Source organism: Nicotiana tabacum, chromosome 21, assembly GCF_000715075.1.
Source record: "Nicotiana tabacum cultivar K326 chromosome 21, ASM71507v2, whole genome shotgun sequence".
NCBI classification, from domain to species: domain Eukaryota; kingdom Viridiplantae; phylum Streptophyta; class Magnoliopsida; order Solanales; family Solanaceae; genus Nicotiana; species Nicotiana tabacum.
Genome location: NC_134100.1, coordinates 13,398,565 through 13,422,366, shown reverse-complemented (window position 1 = coordinate 13,422,366; position 23,802 = coordinate 13,398,565). Strand labels below are relative to the sequence as shown.

Here is a 23,802-nt window from a genome sequence, read left to right as displayed (position 1 = left end):
GTGGCCTGCCAGCCCTGGACCAACTGCCTGCCTCGATCGTGGCAACCTCTTCTTTCTTTCTTCTCAACGCACCTCCCGTGCCGCTTTGAATAGCCTGGGTTGTGGCCTTAAGCGCCGAATAGTTCAAGATCTTGTCCGACCTCAAACCTTCTTCTATCATGACCCCTATTTTGACCACCTCGTTGAACGATTTTCCAACCGTTGTCACCAAGTGACCAAAGTAGGTTGGATCCAATGTCTGCAAAAAATAGTCCACCATCTCTCCCTCTCTCATGGGAGGATCGACTCTAGCTGCTTGTTCTCTCCAGCGGAACCCGAACTCGCGAAAACTTTCTCCGGGTTTCTTCCCAGTTCTCAATAACGTGAGACGGTCAGGGACTATCTCCAGATTGTACTGGAAATGACCTGCAAAAGCCTGCGCCAGGTCATCCCACGTGTACCACCTGCTGAAATCCTGCCTGGTATACCATTCCAGTGCAGATCCGCTCAGACTTTGGCCGAAATAAGCTATCAAAAGCTCATCCTTGCCTCTTGCCCCTCTCATTTTGCTACAGAATCCCCGCAAATGTGCCATGGGATCACCGTGCCCTTCATATAAATCAAACTTGGGCATCTTGAACCCAGCCGAGAGTTGGACATCTGGGAAAGGGCACAGATCTTTGTATGCCACGCTGACTTGATTGCCCAGCCCGTGCAAGTTCCTGAAGGATTGCTCCAGGCTTTTGAACTTTTTTAACACTTCATCCTGTTCAGGGGCCTTAACCGGCTTCTCAACCTCTGCCGGTATTTCCAAATGGGGATTGTAAGCCTGTGGTTCCGGTGCGTGGAATGTAGGCTCAGGGGGATAGTATTGTGTATCGTGAGCCTGAAACAATGGCTCACTGGTCGTTCGCTGCAAAGGGGCTGATGCAGGTCCCACAAAAATGGGAATATTGGGTGTTGGGAGAGGTTGATGGGGTGGTGGAGCTTGGGAATCATGAGGGCTTCTTTCTTGATGATAGAGGGGATTTGGGCGGCTTGTGGAAGGGCCAGAGTGAGGGTACTCCGGCACGTGTCCCAATGTCTCAGGGCTCTTTTGCGTTTTGGCCAGGGCTAGCTGCATTGCATGCATCTCTAGTCCCATCCTTTCAATCTTTTCCATTGCCTCTTTTAGCAACTGGCTCATCGGCCTTTCTTCCTCATTACTATTCTCAGAAGTAGTCATGCTTGTTGCTACCGGTCCTTTGGATCTGGTTTGGTATGAATGTGTTGCCAGAATTCTTTAACAACTAACTGTCTGGTATCAGACAACAACAAACTTTGTTAGTGTTAGAGCTTAACAGATTTGATCATAACACATAGAGGATGCAATGCACCTAGGCAGTTAACCGTTTCTACATGCTTTGCTTCAAACCACATGCGTCATTCCGGCTCGTTCATTCGTCTCTTTAAAGTATTTTGCGAAACTCTGCGTTTTATTTTATTTACATTTTCTTTTATTTATTTATTAAAAGCGGTTGAATCTTATGGGGATTGCCTACGTATCACGTCCTCGCGTGAATCAGACCAGGCGTAGTTCTGCCTCAAAGCAAAGACACACAGTAATTCTTCTGGAGTCACTTAATTTCATTATCAAAATTTGCTATTACACAGTACTTAAAATAAAAATAGCAGAAGTACAGACTCCACGGTTTTAAACTTGGTTTGATGAAAAGAAAACAACATATGGAAAAAACAACCAAAGCCAAATAAACAGGACTTGACCAAAACTAATTCTCCCATTTAAGGGCCCGCGAGACATCATTCGGCCTTTCCGCGGCTCTAGGTGTAAGGTCTCTTTGCAGGTTCTTCAACTCGTTCATAATCCGGCGGACGCAGCCCATGATGGAAACAAGGAGGGTCTTCCGAGGTGTTTGCTCACATGCCAAGCATTTCATGTAGATGTAATGCCCTATTTCATCAATCCTTGCTCGGATGTCATCTCTTTCACTGAGCAACTGCCTGATTTGTTGGTTTTTTAACCTCAGTGCCTGAGCATTGTCAGCAAGTTGATCCTGAAACAACTCCATTTGTCTTTCCATGCAGTCCATTGCATCGTAGCACTGTCTTCTGTCGGCCTGGGCGTCTCGTGCTTGTTTGACGATCCGATCATGTAGAGTGGAGCTCGTCTCCCTTAATATTCTGACGCTTATTTCATAATCCCTTATGACCTGTTGCAAATGCTGCTTCCGGGCCATTGCGTACTTTGCCCCTCTGACCTTCATCCTTGTTATGCAAGCTCTTGATTGTTCTAATTCTTCTTGGCCTTGGATGACCTGATTTCTCAAACTTGCTATCAATCTTTCATCAGAGCGACGCTTCTGTCGGTCAACGTTACTCTTACTGGCTTGGCGAAGGCGGGCCTTCAAGGTTTGGTTTTCTTGGGCTAACTTGTTTCTTTCAGCCTGCTCCGAGGCGACTTGTACATTGTTCTCAAATACAAGCCTTTCAACTTGTTGCTTTAGCTTCCCGATTTCGACCCGGTAACCTTTCTCCCTTTTTAACCATCCCCATTGCTCTTGTGAATCATTGGTGAAGTGTTGGACGTGGGCCCTTTTAGCAGGTCTTCGCCGAGTCTGAAACCTTCTTTCGAACCAAGCACCGTACTTTGGGTCTACCTCACCTTTAGCTAGCTCTCGTACCATGGTTTTGGGCTCCAAGAATCTACATTCATGCCACAGTTTTCTAATCTTCCCCTCGGGGAATATGACTCCCGGGCTCAATTCCAAGGCATGCTTGCTCAGATTTTCATCATTAGGGACTACTTGAAACCTGCCCAGTTGTCGTAATACCCGATGATGGGCATATGGCTGGATGCTGCGAAGCCCCATTAAGAGAACATGACATTCTTCAGCCGACATGTAGATAACCTCAGTATCAGTCAACCAACCAAATGCCCATTCAATTTGGTCAGATGTTGTTGACCTTAGCCGTGTAAACCATTCTTCGACACCTTCAGGAAATCTGGCGCCTGTCATGCGCTTCTTGAATCCGCTGATACAGCTCCTCTCGGTCAACCCGTGGTTCATGTATCCTACTCGGTGATGGAGGTGTTCCTGCATCCATAGCTGAAGTAACAGGTTGCAACCTTGGAAGAACTTGCCTCCTTCTCGGCATATAGTCAGAGCCCGGTAGATTTCGGACAAAATCAAAGGAACCACAGTACTATTGGTTCTTTTGATTGCCACGTCGGCCATCCCTACCAGACCTATCTCTATCTTTTTGTCCTTCCTTGGGCAGACCATGACTCCCAAGAATGCTGTGATAAAAGCCAAAATACGTCTTGCTTCCCATTTGTTTCTGTTCCCGCCGTGAGTTAGCCCAAGGTTCGGTTCCTCGAAACCCTGCGGGGTCCCGTACCGCTGATACAAGAAATGGAGATCACAACACCCTCTCGATAAATCGTCATGTTGTACCTTCCGACTAATGCTTAGTAGATCCAGAAACGCATGTGGGGACACTGGCCTTGGCGAAAGCAAATATTGCCCTCTTAACCTCTCATTCAGTCCCGCATATCCGGCAACTTCCTCAAGTGTCGGTGAGAGTTCAAAGTCAACAAAACGGAATACATTGCAGGTGGGGTCCCAAAATGGTATTAGAGCTTCAAGAATATCTGTCCTCGGCTCAACACCCAACAAATTTACAAAACCTCCCAATATTCTTCCTATTACCCCTTTGCTATCGGCTTCCAAGTCATTCCACCACATGTGGAGTTGTAGAGGGACCTCGCTAAGGGCTGAGAATGGTTCATTTTGCTCTGTGTTCATCCTGCACATTTATTAGGGTGACCTTTTAGGTGAAAACAAAAACCTTTATTTTGACTCTAACCAAAAATCTTTGGACAAAAACAAAAAAATTTATTTATATACATGTGTATACATATATACATATATGCTTTATGGTATATCATTTTTGGTAAAAATGGAAAAAGAGTTGGACCCGATGAGGGTTGCCTACGTATCTCACATCCGGTGAGAATCAAACCGACGTAGTTCGGGTGATAAACTAACTGGTCTGTTTATTTCTATTTTTTATTTTATTTTATATATATATATAATTTTTTTGTAAAAATTTCCCAACATTCAAAACCGGTCATCATGCATGTTTGAAGCAAATAAATGCACAAGCAGTGAGTAGGATGCATCAGGATGGCCCTTTTCTATTTCAGGTTGCTATTCCTAGACGGACCCAACCCCTGTGTTGAGTCCCCTAAGTCAAATGCACGTGATGCAAATAAACGCTCCTACTAGGGATCCGGCATGTGGCTTTGTTATACTAGGTTCAGAACCTGGGTGTTTGTTCTAGACCTGGCTTACCCGAGCGGACAGCTCGAGCCGAGGGGGGGCAGCGTACCGGGAATACAGAAGCTTCACCGGCTTAGCAACTTATCCGAACCTCGTTCTAAATTGGGATTTGACACTATACAGAAAAGAAGTCATACGAAGTACGCCCTTCTTCATGATTTAGAAGACTCAGAGAGAAGATGGATTTCGGCACAATTTATATACAGTTCACATAGTATCAAAGCGGTAAAAGCAACATTTAGCACATTAGGCTTAAAACATGTAAAAAAATCAGATAAAGCCAAATATAACAATTTATCTAAGCTCGAATTTCTAACCCTGAACCAGTGGTTCTGGGTAGATCCCCAGCAGAGTCGCCAGAGCTGTCACACCTCCTTTTTCCGCGCCCGCAGGCGCAGGGGGAGTTTTTCCAATTAAAGGACAATCGAAACGGGATTTGTTTATTTATTTCAGAGTCGCCACTTGGGAGATTTAGGGTGTCCTAAGTCACCAATTTTAATCCCGAATCGAGGAAAATAATGACTTTATATTACAGTCTGCATACCAGAAATCCGGATAAGGAATTCTGTTAACCCGGGAGAAGGTGTTAGGCATTCCCGAGTTCCGTGGTTCTAGCACGGTCGCTCAACTGTTATATTCGGCTTGTTTATCTGATGTTTAATACAATTATGAACCATGTGCAAATTTTATCTTTTAACCACTTTATTAATTATTATTATTAGGAATGTGAACGTCGCTTAAAACATGTCTTTGGACTGCGTCACATGAAATGCACCCACAATCCGGAACATATCTTATTTGACATTTTGGGATTTGGATTTGGGTCGCATGAAATGCACACCCCAAGTTTTAAGAAAGTAAATTATTAAACACGCGCCTAAAAGACTATCGCGTTATTATTTTAGGAAGGGCCGTGAAATTTGCTAAACGGCCCGTCCCGGAATCTAAGTATTTAATATATACATTTAGAGGGCCCTGCAGATTCTACATTTTTGTTTGTCGAGGCTCGTCTCATTTTTATTTTTAAAGGATAAACCTATAATGACTATATTTCCTATTAAGTTCGTCTCTAAAATAAAAGAAAATCTCTTAATTATTTACATGCTTGCAGATTATTTACAGCAGGATCCGAAACGTTTTTACAGAATAAGGAAACATGACCATGCATACGGACAGCTGATCGAATATTATGGGCCCAAATCCAGCTCATGCGGGATGGGCCAGACCTGGGCCATTGTTTATCCGAGGCGGGTCTGTTTGGTCCGTTTTGACCTGGGCTCGACCTTCATAAGGTTGAGGGGCGCGGACTTGTGCTAATTGTGATAAGGGTGTGGCTTGATAATTATAACGAGGCAGTTTATCAAAAGAGAATGAAAATTAACTAAGGCGGATAGTTTTATTCTTTGACATGCATTAAAAGAGAACGCTAATTGCAAAACACAACTAATTTTTCAAGACATAGCCTAGTATACTGCCAATCCTTTTGTCTGTTAACCTAACCAACATATGATATTAAACCATACTACCTTTTTTGTATTCACTATATGAAAGGACAAAATCCAATACCCAAACAAGATTATAAACCATTACACACTACATAATCATCTATATAGCAACTACATGTGGACATAGATGTCTTCAAATCTTCCCTTTTGTATTCATGCTCGACTTTCAAATTACATGGACAGTATTAGTTGTGTACCCGGTATAGAGGAACAAAAGAAGAAGGAAAAGGATCAGCTGAATAGTACACAGCAAACAACAGCACAGCAGATTCACAGCAACAACACAGCAACAACACAGCAACAACGATGATGAAGCTCAGCAAAGAGTCGAACAACAAATGGGCAATCCCAGTAAACAGAGTAGGAAATAACAGCCCAGAATGTTGAATGTAACAGCAACAGAAATCCAATGACCACAAGAAAACTTGGCAAACGACAGAAAAAGCAAAGCCACGAAGACAACCTGATCAAACTGGATTCTTACACAGTTTCTTCTAGGCAATACTCATTCACAATGTTCTGAAATTTATTCCTGTTTTTTCCTTTTCCAGTTTTCTTACTCACAGACTCTCTCAAGACTCGAAAATCAACTCCCTTTTCTAATGGAAGGTCTCCTCTTTTATAGCCTAACCTTAACACTTTACAGTCTGTTTTACAACTCAAAATTGCCCCCCCTGTTGCTTTTCCACTCACTTGTTTTAAATAACCAAGCTCCCATGAAATCCCTGACAGCCCCTCTCTCTTTTTGGTTGTTAAAGTGTACTGATCACTTGTTTATTTGTCTAAAGTATGGGCAGTAGGAATATAATCTGACAGCACATGCTGTCCAATTATTTTAATCCCTTAAAGCTAACCATACACATGCTGCCCACGGTCCAAACCAAATGGTATTGTGTTTAAAAACCAAAATCTGAATCTGCCATTATAACCTTTCCCCTAGATGTTCTTTTAATTTAATTTGAACAAAATCAACAGGCAATACAATTCAGTTCCTAATGAGACTCAAATACGATCACAGCAGAAATAAGCAATACGAATCAAGTTGTTACCATTAACGATTGAAACTAATTGACGACATATATCGACTCGACTATATTAATCGTAACACATAACAATCAATCGTTCATATAAACAACATGTATAGAGTCCCGAATGACCTCAGATAAATTTGTTCAAACACTGGGAACTTATATGAATTAAACTCGCTTGACGATTAATCTAATTGATGAACACGTATATCACAGGGTATATTCAGAACACAAACAGAAGACAATTGGCCAAATAAAAGGCCTTTAACAGAGATGGAAGAAATCCGAATGAAAAATAACAAAATAACAAACAAACACAAAGAAATATGCTGACAACTTATTTAGAAATAAAACAAAAGAAAGGAAAACTTACCGAAAATGTTTAAATCAAACAGACCCAAATCTGATTCAACTTCGAACTTTTGAGGCCGAACAAACTTTAATCAGGGTGTTCTCACATGAGAACACTTTGATTAAGGTCTATTAGACCTCAAACCCATGTCCAAACCGGCCGGATTCCCCATGTGCATGTGTTCTAAAGTCTGGATTTTCAGATATGGATTTTTGGGAGTTGTGGGTAGATTCGGACCAAACCAAGCTTGGTTTGGTCACGAGGACGGTCAGGGGGGTGTCTGGTATGAAGATGGGGTGGTTTGGCATAGATCGAGTTTTGTCTCGAATCTTCAAATACAGATTCGAGACGATAGGAGGTGATTCGAGGTTCGTGGTTAGTGGATTCGTGTTCAGGGTGGTTGGATGCTTTAGGGGTGTGAAGGGGGTGGTCACCGGCGTTCGTGCCGCCGGGTTTTGGCGGAGGGGAAGCTAGGGAGGCTTGCTAGGGTTTGGGGTTTCAGCTTGGGGAAGGAGATGACTGAAGGGGGGGTTTGGATAGGGGGTGCGGGGTAAAGGGTCAAGTTTATATATGGAAGGGGAAGAGAGATTGGAGCCGTTAGATCAAGTGATCTGAACGGCTTAGATCTATTGGTGGGTAACAGGACGGGGTCGTTTGGTATGGGAACGGGGTCGTTTTGGTTTAGGTGAGGGGTTGGGTTAAACCGGCTAAATAGGTCGGGTCATGAGGGAACCAGGGACCGTTGGATCAATGAGGTTGGACGGCTCAGATTCAACTTGCCTGAAACGGCGTCGTTGAGGTGAGTTGGACAACCTGATCTGGACCGTTCCTTTGAATCAGATCAACGGCTTCAAATGGGGACGCCGATACGACGTCGTTTGAGTCCGTGCCTGGGCAGGCTGGGTTTGGACCGGGTCAGATCGTTGGTTTGGGCCTGTTTTTGTCTTATTTTTTGGGCCCAAATTGATTTCAACTTTCTTTTGTTTTCCAATTTAAAATAAAAATAAAAATAAAAATAATTAATAAAACAAATGAAATTAAAACAAATAACAATATGGCATTTCAACATAATTATCATACCAAGTAAGTTAAATCACAACCTAAAACGGACGATGCACATATATTTATATTTTTTGAATTTTCTCTTAACGCCACATATATTTTTTGTATTTTTGTTTGATAAGGACTAGATGCAAAATGGACAGACTCACAAACGACTAACAACACATGTCACGGAAAGATCGAAAAATTGTACAGCGAAATCATTTGTCACTATTTTTATTTTCTTTTGGAGCGATTGCTCGTAAAGCAAAAATCACGTGCTTACAAGGGGTGTGAAAGAAAATAAATAAGGCTCAAAAGGGGTAGCAAAGGATGAAAGTGTTTGGGTAGTGGAACAAAATGCCTTCGTCATTTCAACTTCGAACATGCCAAGTACAAAGTACAACTGAAGGTAATCTAGGAAATCATATATAGTACCTCTTAGCTGTATCAACATTGATAGCCATATCTACACATTTGCCTTCTATGTCTGTTAAATACAAAGCACCATTGGGCAAATTATTGTCACAACGAACGCCCCCTGCTAGTTTGGGGCGAACTTGCCTTTGGCTTCCACCTGATGAGGAAGGATGCATTTCAATACCATCTGGACCACTTCGAATTTCCGAGGACGCACCTTTTTGTTGTATGCTCTTGCCATTCTTTTCTGATACAATTGACCATGACATACTGCAGCCAATCGTTTCTCATCAATCAAACTCAACTGCTCTAAGCCGGGTTTTGACCCACTCATCATCATCAATTTTAGCTTCTGTAACGATCCGAAGGGATGGAATCTCAACTTCTGCAGGTATAACTGCCTCAGTTCCATATACTAGAAAATAAGGAGTTGCACCTACTGAAGTGCGAACAGTAGTGCGATAACCTAGTAAGGCAAAAGGCAGATTTTCATGCCACTGCCTAGAACCTTGAACCATCTTACAAAGTATCTTCTTTATGTTCTTGTTGGAAGCCTCAATAGCTCCATTTTCCTTGGGGCAATACGGAGTGGAGTTCCGATGCATGATCTTGAACTGTTGGCATACCTCTTTCATCAAATGACTATTAAGATTAGCAGCACTGTCTGTGATTATCATCTTGGGAATCCCGAACCGACAAATGATGTTTGAATGAACAAAATCCACCACTGCCTTCTTGGTCACGGACTTGAAAATTACATCTTTGACCCACTTGGTAAAGTAATCAATGGCCACCAGAATAAACCTATGCCCGTTTGACGCTGTCGGCTCAATTGGTCCAATAACATCCATGCCCCAAACAACAAAGGGCCAAGGTGCAGACATTGTCATCTTTTAATGGCACTTCCCATGGCTCAAATTCACCTTTAATTTTACTAACTTTTTCTTATATTCTTGTTTCTATAATTGCTTTGGATGTTGTTGGGGATGTGGGAATCGGGGGGCCCATCCCATTAGTGATTAACATTTGCTCGCATGTTATAGGAATTGGGCTTGGTTTAAATACATAGAACACGACCCCGAGTTGAATTTCTTTTAGTTTTTGTCTTATTACTTATTCTCATTTTGAGCATGTTAGGCCGACTACATTAGGTAGGCAAGCTTAGGACTTCTGATAATTGCGAGGCGAGAGGTCGCTTCCCTTAGTTAAATTTATCCGGGAAATGTCCCGAAGGATTTGTATATATTTTATTCAGGGGTATGCCCCGAAGTGAATGTAAATGGAGGTCAAAAGTAGAAACTTGTAGTATTTTTATATTATTTTCATTTTTCTTTTTCTTTTATTTAGGTGGAGATGACATCGAACCTCTTATGTGTTTATTTTCCTTTTTTTGTGTTTTCTACCTCAATTGAATATTTTAAAAGCCAACTAGAAGAAGTACGCAACCGTACTAGTTACGGGACTTGGGGAGTGCCTAACACCTTCTCCCCGAGTCAAATGAGCCCCCTTGCCCGAATCTCTGGTGCAGACTTAGTTTTGGAGTCTCAAGTATTTTGAAAGGAAAAATTATTTTTAGAAAAAAAAAATGGTGACCTGACACAGCGAAATCAAATGTCAGGTGACGACTCTGAGTTATTCCTTCTGAACACATTTGGTCACTTTTTAATTAAAAATCTCTTTTCAAGCTTTACTAAATCTTTTTATTAATTTAAGAGAGTTTAGTGAGGTTGTAAAAAAAAGGGGTGCGACATCTCTGGCGACTCTGCTGGGGAGTTGCAGGTTCGAGCTAGTACTTGATGTTGTTGGCTTTTTAGGATTTTCGATTGAGGTTTTTATGTGTTTTATTTGCTTTATTTGATTTTTATTTTGTTTATGTCGTTTTATTTGCTAGTTGCTTATTTGTTTACATTTTTTCCCTTATGTGTTACTGCTTTATAAATTGTCATCATTTGCATAACCCCGAGTCTTCTTTCTGCAACAAGTTTTCTGGAGTACGTTTGAGTGTACACGGCCTTTTTGTGAGTCACCCGTGTCTTTAGGGGGTGGCGTGGGAGCGTGGAGTGGGCGGACAGCTAGAGTAGCCGTCATCGACCACGTGCCGCCCCAAATTGCCTTGTCTAGTGAACCCCAACCGTAGGTCAGCCTTTAGGTCATACTTATGTGCATCATATCATTCAAACCTTGCAGGGTTCGGTCCCGGGCACCGTGTCCCGTTGTAGGAGGCCTACCCAAATTATGTCAAAATGGGCTTATGGCCCAAAAAGAAATCATCCCTATGTGCTACATGTTGCATCTCTTTAGGTGTAAAAGAGTCATTTGGCGGACCAAGGATATTTGAGGGTGAAATATAAAATAAAGTAGGTGATTTTACACTTTCCCATTATTTTCTAAAAATGAAAAAGAAAATCCAAAAAGTTTTACACTTTTCCATTATTTTCCAAAAAGACAAAAAAAATAGAAAATAGAAAATCCAAAATGATTTTACACTTTCCCCATTATTTTCCATAAAATGAAATAGAAAATCCAAAAAAAAAATATTTTACACTTGTCCATTATTTTCCAAAAAAAAAATCAAAACAAAATTAAAAAAAAGGGAGAAAAAGAAAATTCAAAAAGATTTTACATCTTTTATCATTTTCCAAAAAATTCAAAAAAAAGGAGAAAAAGAAAATTCAAAAAGATTTTACATTTTCCACCATTTTCAAAAGGACAAAAAATGGTTTTCCCAAATTAGTTGCATTTTGTTTTTGAGCTTTCCTCCATGTTCGATCTTCCCGAACTACGCGAATCTGATTCTCGTCTTTCGGGAGGGGATACGTAGGTAACCCACATAGGGTCCAGTCTTCCTAGTGTCTTAGGTTCTTGGCTTTGCGGGGTCTTAGCCATATCTTGTATTTCTAGCCACTTTCGGCCACATCGGCCATTCTTGCAAATTGGGGTCATTTTCGCAAAGATGGTTCAATAACCCATTAGGATCTTGAGTCCACAACCAGATGTCATATTATTGTAAGGTCCGTCCTTTTCAAGTTTGCATCTTTAGCCACTTTTGGCCATATCGGTTGCTTTTTGTAAAACGGGTCATTTCTGCAAATTAGTTTTTTGGCCATGATTATTAAGAGTTAGAATTCATATAAGCTTTACTGAGGTATTCCCATGTCTTTGAGGTCACCTTTCTTGAGTTTGCATCTTTAGCCACTTTTGGCCCTTCAGGCCATTTTGCAGAAATAGCCCAACCGTCCCCTAGGAAATGTCGTGGTGTCACATAATGTCTTGAGTCATTAACCATGTTTTTCCCATTCAGGTATGGATCCACTCACCAATGCTAGAATATCAATGGTGGTCAAAGTCCCTAGAAGGCTAGTAAAATGATGGAACATGTTCACATTATTGGAGCAACATGATTTGATGGGTAAATTAGGGACTCTTATTTCTTTGATGAACATCGCTCCCCGTACCGACCTTGTAGAAGCAATGTTGACTTTTTGGGACCCACAGGGAATGGTATTCAAGTTTGGGGATCTTGAGATGACACCCACCTTAGCTGAGATAGCCGGGTTAACCCGCCTGCCATACCTAGACAAGGATTTGATTTACACAAGGGCTCATTCAAGCACCAAGTTCCTTAAGATCATAGGGATGGATTTGGAAACTCACATGGGATGTCTAGATCAATCTTGGGTACCTTTGGACTTTTTATTCGAGAGGTTTGCTCGTCCTACGGGGTATGAGACCTTCGTAGATGAGTTTTCCAAATCATATGATTCTTGGAAGAAGAGAAGTCCTATGGTCTTCACTATTACATTATTGGGTCTCCTGGTATTTCCTTTGGAGGATAGATATATTAGCACGCGTCTGGGGTCAATAGCCTTTGCACTCTTTCATGATAAACACAGTAGTAAGGTCACCGTGGTTCCGACAATTTTGGCAGAGATCTATCGTGCTTTGACCAGAATTCGAGAAGGTGGGAGGTTCTTTGAGTGAAGCAACTTGTTGCTACAGCTGTGGATGATGGAACACTTACATCCCGCCACCATGTTTGAAAAAGATGTGATTGACCGTTGTCTGAGAGATCGAGTGAAGTGCATCGAGCATATGATGATGTTTGATAAGTTTGCCTTACCACTCGGAGTTCAGGATTGGGTTGATTATTTAGGATCCTTGACTGAAGAGAAGATTTTGTGGTCATACCTATGGATTGATTTGGACGTGATCTTAGCAGGATCTCGTGTGCAAGACTTCTTGGTACTGATTGGACTTTGGTGTACTAGACCATATACCCCTGCTAGAGTGATGCGTCAGTTAGGGAGGCGGCAAGAAGTCCCCTACATTCCTAATTCTCATGACTTCATTAGGGAATTTGACACTATGCCGCATAAGGAGGTCGACATCCAAACCTATTGGCGTCATGCAATGAAGATGGGTAGGGATACTTTAGCTGCTGACCCACATTCACCTGGGTATACCCATGAGTACTTCATATGGCTACAATCTACTCAGCGAGGGGTTAGCAGACGATTGCCCCGACGTGTTAGAGGAGTATTTGACGAGGAGGCCACCTCACAGATATTGCTTAGACAGTTGATGGATCGATTTACCCAGGCAGAGAAGGCCCATGCAGCAGAAAGGGTTGGGGTTCGAGCTACACTTCAGTCACTGAGATCACAATTGGCAGGGTTGGTAGAGAACATAGGACAGCACCGTGAGTACCTTACTAGAGTCAGCCTTCCAGATGCAGGCGCGCATTCCAGGATTCTCATTCCCAGCTTCGAGGTGTCCTTGCAGGGTATAATACAGAGCTTAGATTCGACAGGATTGACAGGGCCATCCGGATCTTCATCGGACCCGTCCCAGCCAGGACCGTCGAATTCAGGAGCAGTTTGAGGAGTCATTCTATTTAGATGTTTTGAGATTGCCTTATGTTGTCCTTTACTTTCGTGTCTTGTCTAGGAGTACTGAGTCCTTTAGGTAGTGTCAGAGCCTTTCATAGTGTAGTCGAGTCTGTCATGTTTCTCATTATCATACTTCCCATTGTATTTTAATATCGAAACGTTTTTAAATGAAAAATCCCCAAAAAAGATTTTATTTTTAGTTTATTTTCCATCACTTTTCCAGAACTACGCTTGGTCTGATTTATGAGGGACATTATACGTAGGCAACCTACATCGGGTTCGATCAAATCATTTTTGGTTCAAAAAAAAAGAGAAAAAAGAAGAAAAGAGAGGGAGAGAGAGAGAGAGAGATAAAAGAGAAAAAAAGTGATAAGAGGTGTTGGAAAATAAAGAGAAGGAAGGATCAAAATGAGCAAATCAGGATGATGCCATATGACCCTACGACCCTCAAAGCCATTTTAGAACCGTTAATTGTTGCTAGGTGCATTGCACATAATGTGATATTATCACATGATAAATGTCCTAACGCTAACATGGTGGTTTTGTGTTGTTGTCCTCTGTTATCTTTATTTAAATTCAGGAAGGTGGTTAGTTTGTTGGCATACTAGCAAGTCATCCATACAACACCCGATCAAAGCGTAAAATAGTCATCGCTAGCAAGGAAGCAGACACTGGAGTTGTAGACCTGCCAAGGGAGATAGTTGAGTCGGAATCGGAACTGCAAGAGGAGGTCCGAAGGTTGAAGCATCATATGGCGGAAATGTATCAGGCCTGGATTAAGGGACACCCTCCACCCTCGTTCCCTACCAACTACACAGAAAACCCTACTTCCATTCCACCACTCTCTCAATCCCAGATGCCCAATACCATTGATCTTTCCCCACAACATGCACTCAGCTTTACCTCTTACCACAACTACCCCGACACTTCAGCCCAAACTGTTCATGCTCCGCTAGCCAAAACAATCTCATACCCTACTCTGATATCTGCTCCTATTTTTGTACCCCCTTCACAAGCTACCCTCCACCAATCCTCTAGTGAGCTCGCATTCCCCGCTCCAGATGCCCACTACTATGCACCGAAGCCCACCTTCAAAGTCCCAGATCCTTACTCTTACACTCCCTAATTTGAGCCTCATGTTGAAATTGACAAACCACCCAAGAACGCAGAGCAAAAAGAGATGTTTAGGAAGGTACAGAGTCTGGAGCAATCATTGAGAAATATGCAAGGGTTAGGATATCAGGTGAGTGTGGCCTATAAGGATTTGTGTTTGTTCCCCGATATCCAACTGCCTCCCGAGTTCAAGATGACCAAGTTTGACTTGTATGATGGCCATGGGGATACTGTAGCTCATCTGAGGGGTTATTGCAGTAAAATGAGAGGCGCTGGGGGAAAAGACGAATTACTAATGGCATACTTCAGCCAAAGTCTGAGTGGAGCAGCTTTAGAATGGTACACCCGCCAGGACGCTAGCAGGTGGTACACCTGGGACGATATGGCTCAGGCCTTCGCCCGACACTTTCAGTACAATATAGACATTGTTCCAGACCGCCTATCTCTGACCAAGGTGGAAAAGAAACCCAGTGAAAGCTTTAGAAAATATGGGTTCCGATGGAGGGAGCAAGCTGCACGAGTCAATCCTCCGATGGAAGAAGACGAGATGGTTAAATACTTTCTTCAAGCCCTGGAGCCCACTTATTATGGCCACTTGATCTCAGCCATTGGTAAGTCTTTCAATAATGTGGTGAAGATGGGAGAAATGGTGGAAGAGGGGCTCAAGTCGAGTAAGATCATGAGCTATTCTGCTATAAAAGCAACCACCCAGGCAATCCAGAGTGGTACCAGAAGTTAGCTAGGCAAGAAGAAGAAGGAAGATGCCGCTATGGTTGTCTCCGGATCATGGCATGGCCAGAGGGGTTCACCTCATCAATACACCCATCCTCAACCCCGACCTCAAACCTACGCCCAAGCTCCATATAATCCACCTCAACATTACTTTTCCCCGCAAAACCCCCAATACTCAGCCATGCCATCCCAATACCTTGTTCACTATGCACAGTCATATGCTCAACCCCCTCCTTACCCGCAATGGCGTGCTCCAGCTCCGCAGAATATCTACCCAGCCCTACAAAATACCTATCCACCCCCACAACCCTATCAAAACCCCACTGGTTCAAATTTTTGATCAAGGCTAGAGTATAGGAGAGAGAGGCAGCAACGGAAACAAGCTTTTACCCCGCTTGGAGAATCCTATGCTAATTTGTTTCAAAGGTTATGGCAGTTGGATGTATTGAGGCCGATTGAGTCAAAGATACCAAATCCCCCTCCAAAGAACCTCGATTATTCCCTAAGATGCGCCTATTGTTCTGATGCTCTAGGGCATGACATAGAGAAGTGTTGGCATTTGAAACGGGAAATCCAGGAGCTCATTGATACAAACAAAATTGTAGCCCAAAGCCCAGATATGCCAAACATCAACCAAAACCCTTTGCCAGCCTATACAGAGACACACATGATTGAAATAGTTCATAAGGATGGGGAGTCCAAGAAGTCTTCTAAGTCCGTCATGATGATTCGGGCCAGTGAAAGCAATTTGGTCAAAGCTCCAGACTCTACCAAAGCAACGCCCTTGACAGTTGAAGGGGTGACATAAAAGCCGAGATCACTCAATTTGAAACCACCAGTGTTGGTCGTGAAAGGGCTGTCGAAAGATATCGGGGCAAGTCCAGAAAGTTCAAAAGTGGTAGTACCAGGGATACCAAGTAAGCCTGTCATAGTTGTGAAGGGGGCTCTTATTACCCTTGTCATTATTTAACCAGTAACCCAGCTGCCAGTGGTGGATGCCAAGGCTGTTTCGTGGAATTATAAACAAGTGATAGTGACATACAAAGGAAAAGAAATAGAGGAAGAAGTTAATGAAATTAGAGGATTGACTCGTTCTGGGAGATATTTCACCCCAGAAGAATTAAAGAAAACCAAACCATTCAAGGACAACCAAATTCCAGTAAAGAATTCGGTCACCGAGGAAGAGGCTGAGGAGTTCCTGAAAAAGATGAAAGTGCAGGATTATTGCATTGTAGAGCAGTTAAGAAAAACACCAGCTCAGATTTCTCTTTTGTCTTTGCTGATACATTCAAATGAACACCGCAGGATCTTGATGAAAATTTTGAATGAGGCACATGTTCCTAATAATATCACAATGAATCATTTGGAAAATATAGCTAGCAAGATCTTCAAAGTAAACAGGATCACTTTCTCAGATGATGAACTTCCTATGGAGGGTACAGAACACAACCGAGCTCTTTATCTCACGGTGAAGTGCGAAGATTCTGTTGTCTCAAGGGTTTTGGTTGACAATGGCTCTAGTGCGAATATTTGTCCCTTGTCTACTCTGCAAAAATTGAAGATTGACACCAAAAGAATCCACTTGAACAACGTATGTGTTCGAGGCTTTGATGGGGGAGGTAAAGATTCTGTTGGAGATATAATGCTTGAATTATCGATAGGGCCAGTTGAGTTCACCATGGAATTCCAAGTGTTAGATGTGGCTATTTCCTACAATCTGTTGATGGGCAGGACCTGGATACATGCTGCTAAGGTAGTCCCATCTTCTCTGCACCAAATGGTGAAGTTTAAATGGGACATGCAAGAAATAGTTGTGCACGGTGACGAGGACTTGTCAGCTTTTAATGATACAATTGTTCCGTTCATCAAAACTGAAGATGATAAGGGACCTTGGCTCTATCAGACTTTCGCAACAATGTCTGTTGAGAAAATTCCTGAAGGAAAATGCATTCCGGGCCCTAAGCTATGTGAAAAGGGTTAAAAATCTGAAACAAAAGGTATGGTCGCTCCCCAAGCCCGTCCCACACATCTCTAAGTCTTTTGTCAGGCCAAGGGCCAAAAAACCTCCAACCTCTTCAATCCCAAAACCTGTGGTCGATGTTGATGAAGAGCTGATCAAGAGGTTCCAAAGTCTGTTCGAAGAGGTCAATATGGTAGAAGTTGGTGAAGGCTCTAGTAAAGCAGATGTGCAGCTCGTTGGCCCAAACGTGAAGCTTAGCAATTGGGAAGCTACTCCTCTCCCCACCATGAAGGAGTTTTGGTAGTTTGCTTTGTTTTCCTTTCTGTTATCTGGGTTATTCCAGGGTTGTAATCCAGATTTTTAGTTTTTGCTTGTTTTGATGTTAAAACCCTTCTATCCTTTTATTTTCAATGAAATGCAATTTTCCGTTTTCCGTTATTCTTAATAGTGTTTTATTTTGCTCTTTTTCTTTTATACAGCTCTTTTTATGCTGGTTGCAGTGACGTGACATGCATGAAGAATTTTCAGCCGAGTCGTAAAAGCCAATATAATTCTGAAATAACAATCCAGGAAGTAGAATATGATGAAGAAGCAGCATTTGAGGAAATTAGTAAAGAGCTAAAACAATTTGAAGAAAAACCAAAGCGTAATTTGAGTGAAACTGAAGCAATCAATTTAAGGGACCAGGATGATGTTAGGGAAACCAAGATAAGTGTGCATTTAGAACCGCAAGTTAAGGAGGAAATAATTAAAACACTATTTGAGTACAAAGATGTCTTTGCATGGTCATATGAAGATATACCGGGCCTGAGCACTGATCTGGTAGTTCATAAATTGCCAACTAATCCAGCATTCCCTCCTATCAAGTAAAGTTGCGAAAGTTCAAGACTGATATGAGTGTGAAGATCAAAGAAGAAATCACAAAGCAGCTTACTGCAAAGGTAATTCGGGTCACGAGATATCCCACTTGGTTAGCTAATGTTGTGCCAGTACCAAAGAAGGATGGTAAGACCAGGGTATGTGTTGATTACCATGATCTTAACAAAGCAAGTCCAAAGGATGATTTTCCATTGCCGAACATTCACATTCTGATCGATAATTGTGCCAAGCATGAGATTGGGTCTTTTGTGGACTGTTATGCGGGATATTACCAGATCTTGATGGATGAGGAAGATGCAGAAAAGACAGCATTCATCACGCCATGGGGAACATACTGTTATCAGGTAATGCCATTTGGTTTGAAAAATGCTGAGGCAACTTACATGAGGGAGATGACCACCATATTTCATGACATGATACATAGGGAGATCGAGGTTTATGTAGATTATGTGATCATAAAGTCAAAGAAGCAGTATGACCATTTCAAGGACCTGAGGAAGTTTTTCCAAAGGCTCCGTAGGTACAACCTCAAGCTCAATCCAGCAAAATGTGCATTTGGTGTCCCGTCTAGGAAACTGCTGGATTCGTGGCCAGTCGACGCGGTATTGAGTTGGACCCATCGAAGATTAAAGCCATTCAAGAGTTACCGCCGCCAAAAAACAAAACAGAGGTGATGAGTCATTTCTCGCATGGACCCTCTAAAGTATATCTTTCAGAAGCCTATGCCCACGGGAAGACTGTCAAAGTGGCAGATTTTACTTACAGAGTTTGACATCATCTATATGACTCGGACCGCGATGAAATCCCAAGCCTTGGCCGACCACTTGGCCAAGAATCCGGTGGATGATGAATATGAGCCACTGAAGACTTATTTTCCTGATGAAAAGGTCATGTGTGTTGACGAGATTGACCATGATGAAAAGCCAGGTTGGAAACTCTTTTTTGATGGAGCTGTTAACATGAAAGGGGTCGGAATAGGGGTTGTACTTATCTCTAAAATAGGGCAACACTACCCTGTAATGGCCCAGCTTCAATTTTATTGCACCAACAACATGGCTGAGTACGAAGCATGCATTCTGGGTTTGAGGTTAGCTATAGACATGGTAGTCCAGGAAATACTTGTTTTGGGAGATTCAGATTTGTTGGTTCACCAGATTCAAGGAGAATGAGAGATTTGAAGCTCATACCGTACCGACAGTGCCTGCATGATCTTTGTCAACGATTCAGGTTGGTTGAATTTAGACATATTCCCAGGATTCATAATGAGATTGTTGATGCCTTGGCTACTCTAGCGTCAATGTTACATCATCCGAACAAGGCTTATGTCGACCCCGTGCATATCCAAGTTCGTGATCAACATGCTTATTGTAATGTGGTGGAAGAGGAAATCGATGGCGAGCTTTGGTTCCACGATATCAAGGAATATATCAGGTCGGGGGTATATCCAGTACATGCTACAGGTGACCAAAAAAGAACCATTCAAAGTCTGGCTAGTGGATTTTTCTTGAGTGGAGGAATCTTGTACAAGAGGACTCCGGATTTAGGACTGCTGAGGTGCATTGATGCTAAAGAAGCTTCAACTATCATGGTCAAAGTGCATTCTGGAGTTTGCGGGCCGCATATGAACGGGTATGTCTGGGAAAAGAAGATACTTTGAGCAAGTTATTATTGGCTCACCATGGAACGGGATTGTATCAGTTTTGTTCGCAAGTGTCATCAATGCCAGGTACACGGTGATTTGATTCATGCTCCCCCATCTGAGTTAACCTCTTAATCCTTAGTTAATCTTTCACTGTGTTAGGTCCCAAAACTAGGTATGAGGACTATATACATGATTCAACAGGCTTACTTACCTTAATCTATTCTCCACATAACTCGGTATAAATATTTTAATATGCATCAAATTACTCCAACCAATTAGTACAACAATCTTCTTAAGACTAAAAGAAAAGTTTTGAAATCAGATGTAGCTAACAAAACCAACATTTAAAGAATGTCTCGATTCTCATAGAGCCTCACTTTTGAACCACCTATCCATTTATCTTAAACAAAACTGCAAAAGATACTATTCTAATTTAAAAAAAAACTAAGAAAAACTTTCTTTGAGGAGGATCTTAAAAAAATCAGAAATATACTTCAAAGCACCTAAATAAATTAAGGATCCGAAAAGAATCAGTTGCCGTCCATTTTCAGTAATATCAGAAGATGTCAATCTAATGTAGAGGTTTAAGGCCAAAATTAATATTTGGAGTCGGACCTAAATTCCTAACGAAGACATGGATCCACATGTTGGGGTCGAAACGTGGAGAAAACTCAACAATATGCAGAATACTCAAGCATGATCCTAATGAACTCAAAATAACTTCTAAAATTAATACTAGTATCTAAGCATCTCCGAGCAAGAAATCAACATCCATTCATAGTTCATATAACTCAAACCCATCCTAAAATAGCTCCTCTAATGCTCAGATTCAAAACACTAATAGCAAGTAAATAAATGAGGGGAGGGAAGAACCTGAAATTAGCTCTTGATTAATCAAAGTTCCGGCAATTACAGAGAAGTTAATAAGTCGCAACTGGAATCAAACTCGAAGCAACAATGAAAATTGATTGAAATCACGAACCGAACCTCGAGCCCGATAGCTTGAAACTCTCACTCGGACACCTCAAGCAATCTCCATGTTTGCAGATCAAAAATTCAAAGTTGAAATTCCGAAATAGAAAAACAGTAAAGAGATATGTATACTTTTTTTTGTGTTATTTTTTCTGGAAATTTGCAAAGAAACGAAAAAGACTTGAAGAATTTCTAAACCCCCGTTTTCCTTTCTTCCTCCTCTCCCAGACTGACCCCCTCCACTATTTCTCCCTCCTCTTTATTTTTTATCTATCCTTTTCTGCTTGAAGAGGAAGTCTCCAGAAATCAGAAAAAGACGTGTGGTCCCTACTAATAAAAATGTCGTATGTTTGTGCTCTCCTTGGTTATAAAAGAAACAAAATTTAAAGATGATGTGTCATATTCTAGAAGGTAAAAGAAGGAATAAAATAAGGCAAATAAAAAAATACTAGATGTAATTCACTAGTAAAATCACGTATTAACATTTTAAACTGTTATTTTCCTATCTTTACTTTAACTTTTTCCTTTTCATTCTTTTCCTTTTTTTTCACGTCTTCTTTATTATTTTTTTTTTCTTTCTTTCTTTCTTTTTTCTTCTAAGATTGAATTAAAAATAGCATTATAAATATACTAGTATATTTAAGATAACACAAATTTTAAAAGAAAACATAAAATTACTATATTAATAAAACTTAAATACTACTCAATATATACTAGAACGTACAAATTTAAAACTAAACTAAGTAAATATTTTATTTTATTTAATTTTCTTCTAATCTTTTTATAAAAATAAAATAAAAGTAAATAGATAAAATACCAATAAGCTAATTTTTTTTTGTTTTTGTAGTTTTCATTTTAAGAGAAGATAAAGCTGAAAGGTAAAAAATAGGCAAATTAACAATATTAAAACTAAAAGAAATATCTAAGCACTGAAATGGTATAAATTTCCAGGAAGGGTCAAAATTACATGTCTACATAGGCATGGTGATGAGTATCTATACGTTGCTATCAAACACGCCCGTGAGTCTTGTATTATAATTGTTATGACTCCGTTGTGGTTTATTGCGCTTACTATGTTATTAGCACCATTGTTCCCTTGCCGGGATGTTTGTTTGATATTAATGATCCCTTGTCGGGATATTTGTTTTGATAGTATTGTTCCCTTGCCGGGATGTTGTAGAAATATCATTGTTCCCTTGCCGGAAAGTTGTTATATTACTCTGGTTCCCTTGCCGGGATTCCTTGTGATTATTGTTGGCTTGAAATGGGAGCGGGTGGTACGCCTACCACAAGATATAATGAAATGGGAGCGGGTGGTACGCCTACCACAAGATATGATGAAATGGGAGCGGGTGGTACGCCTACCACAAGACATGATGAAATGGGAGTGAGTGGTACACATACCAAAAGATATAATAAAATGGGAGTAGGTGACACGCCTGCCACGAGATACAGGAAATGGGATCGGGTTGCACGCCTGCAATAAGATATGAAAAGAAAGTGAAATCTGCCTTTGTTTTCCTTATTCCTGTTAGTGGTTGGATTTTTGATTCTCTTGTAATTCTCTTGATATTCTGTTTTTACCTGTTATTCTCCCGAAGCATGTTTCCCCCCTCCCATCTTTACTTGTTTATTCCTGCTTTACTTTCTGCTGTATATTACATAACTGCACAGGTTTATTTGGTAGTCTGGTCCTAGCCTCGTCACTACTTCGCCGGGGTTAGGCTAGGCACTTACCAGCACATGGGGTCGGTTGTGCTGATGCTACACACTGCACTTATGTGCAGATACCGGAGCAACACTGGGTCAGCAGCAGTAGCTTGGGAGTCAGCTTTCAGTCCACCGAGATTCCGAGGTAGTCCTGTAGGCGTTCGCAGGACTGACGTCTCTTCTATCAGTTATTTTGTTCTGTTATCATTGTATCCGAGACAGATAGTGTTCATTCTTTCAAACGTTTGTATGTAGTAATCATAGATAGTCCATGAATGTTGTGGCACCAGTTTCTGGGTAGAGGCATATGTTGATTTCCGTATTATTTTGGTTTATTTTGTTTAAGTCTTCTGCTTAATCTCATATTCCGCTATTATTTAAATGATTATCACCTGTTAAAACAAGTTGTTAAAAGGAATAAAACAAAGTAGTAAATAATTTTCAAAATTTTGTGGCTTGCCTAGCTTCTACGAGTAGGTGCCATCACGACTCCCGAGGGTGGGAAATCCGGGTCGTGACACCTTCTTTCTCAAAGATTTCATTACCCACATTCTTTCTCCAAGATTTGATTAGTTCAAGTGTTCAACAATACTTTTAAGCTTTCAATAGTTCTATACTTCTATTGCTCTCTAAAATCTTATCCAAAATCTCAAGAAAGGTTAAATAAGTTCACTATATTATCAATTGAAAAGGAATTATTAGAGAAAATCGATTATAAAAAAAAATTATTAACTTTATGTCTCGGAAAGCTAGAAGAATAGACTTCAAACAAAAATATATCTTATAACTTTCTTTTAAAAATTTAGGTCTCATATTAAATTTTGACTTTAGGCCCCGCATGTGCTTGAACCGCCCCGCATGTTAGGACTCTAAAAAGTGTGCCAATTCTGTAAAAGGCAGACTGGGTCTACTCATCTTAAAAACTTTGATTTGTTAAGATACTACTAAACTAGCACATTTCTGACTTTCAGCTAGTTCTTCAAAATGGGCATGTTAATAATTGATAAATCTGACAAAACATCAGCAGATGATAGTAAATTCAATGTGCTTCAACAGAAATAAACATGCTAAATGCTCACTGCACATATTAAACGAGTTTTTCTTAAAGTTCGTTTAGCGTCCTACAATTCGAACTTATAAAATTGATATCGAGTAAAATCCATGACACGTTCTGGAGTTCGTACTTATACAAGTGAAACTGTAGGACAATGTCCTGAAATTCGAGACACGAAGAAAA

The 23,802-nt window shown here is 41.1% G+C and overlaps 1 protein-coding gene across 1 annotated transcript; it reads right to left on the bottom strand.

Moving 5' to 3' along the window:
- Positions 1-1,584: 1,584 nt before the first annotated feature.
- LOC142175435 (uncharacterized) lies at positions 1,585-21,111 on the bottom strand. The gene is made up of 2 exons (XM_075242213.1): positions 20,757-21,111; positions 1,585-3,786 (listed from the first exon to the last, which is right to left on the bottom strand). Exon 2 carries the CDS (start codon positions 3,783-3,785, stop codon positions 1,749-1,751), a length of 2,037 nt encoding a protein of 678 aa, XP_075098314.1. The 5' UTR covers position 3,786; positions 20,757-21,111; the 3' UTR covers positions 1,585-1,748.
- Positions 21,112-23,802: the final 2,691 nt, after the last annotated feature.

Bases quoted from the DNA above. Each gene is read 5' to 3' on its own strand.
- LOC142175435 (XM_075242213.1), bottom strand. From the start codon at position 3,785: ATGAACACAGAGCAAAATGAACCATTCTCAGCCCTTAGCGAGGTCCCT.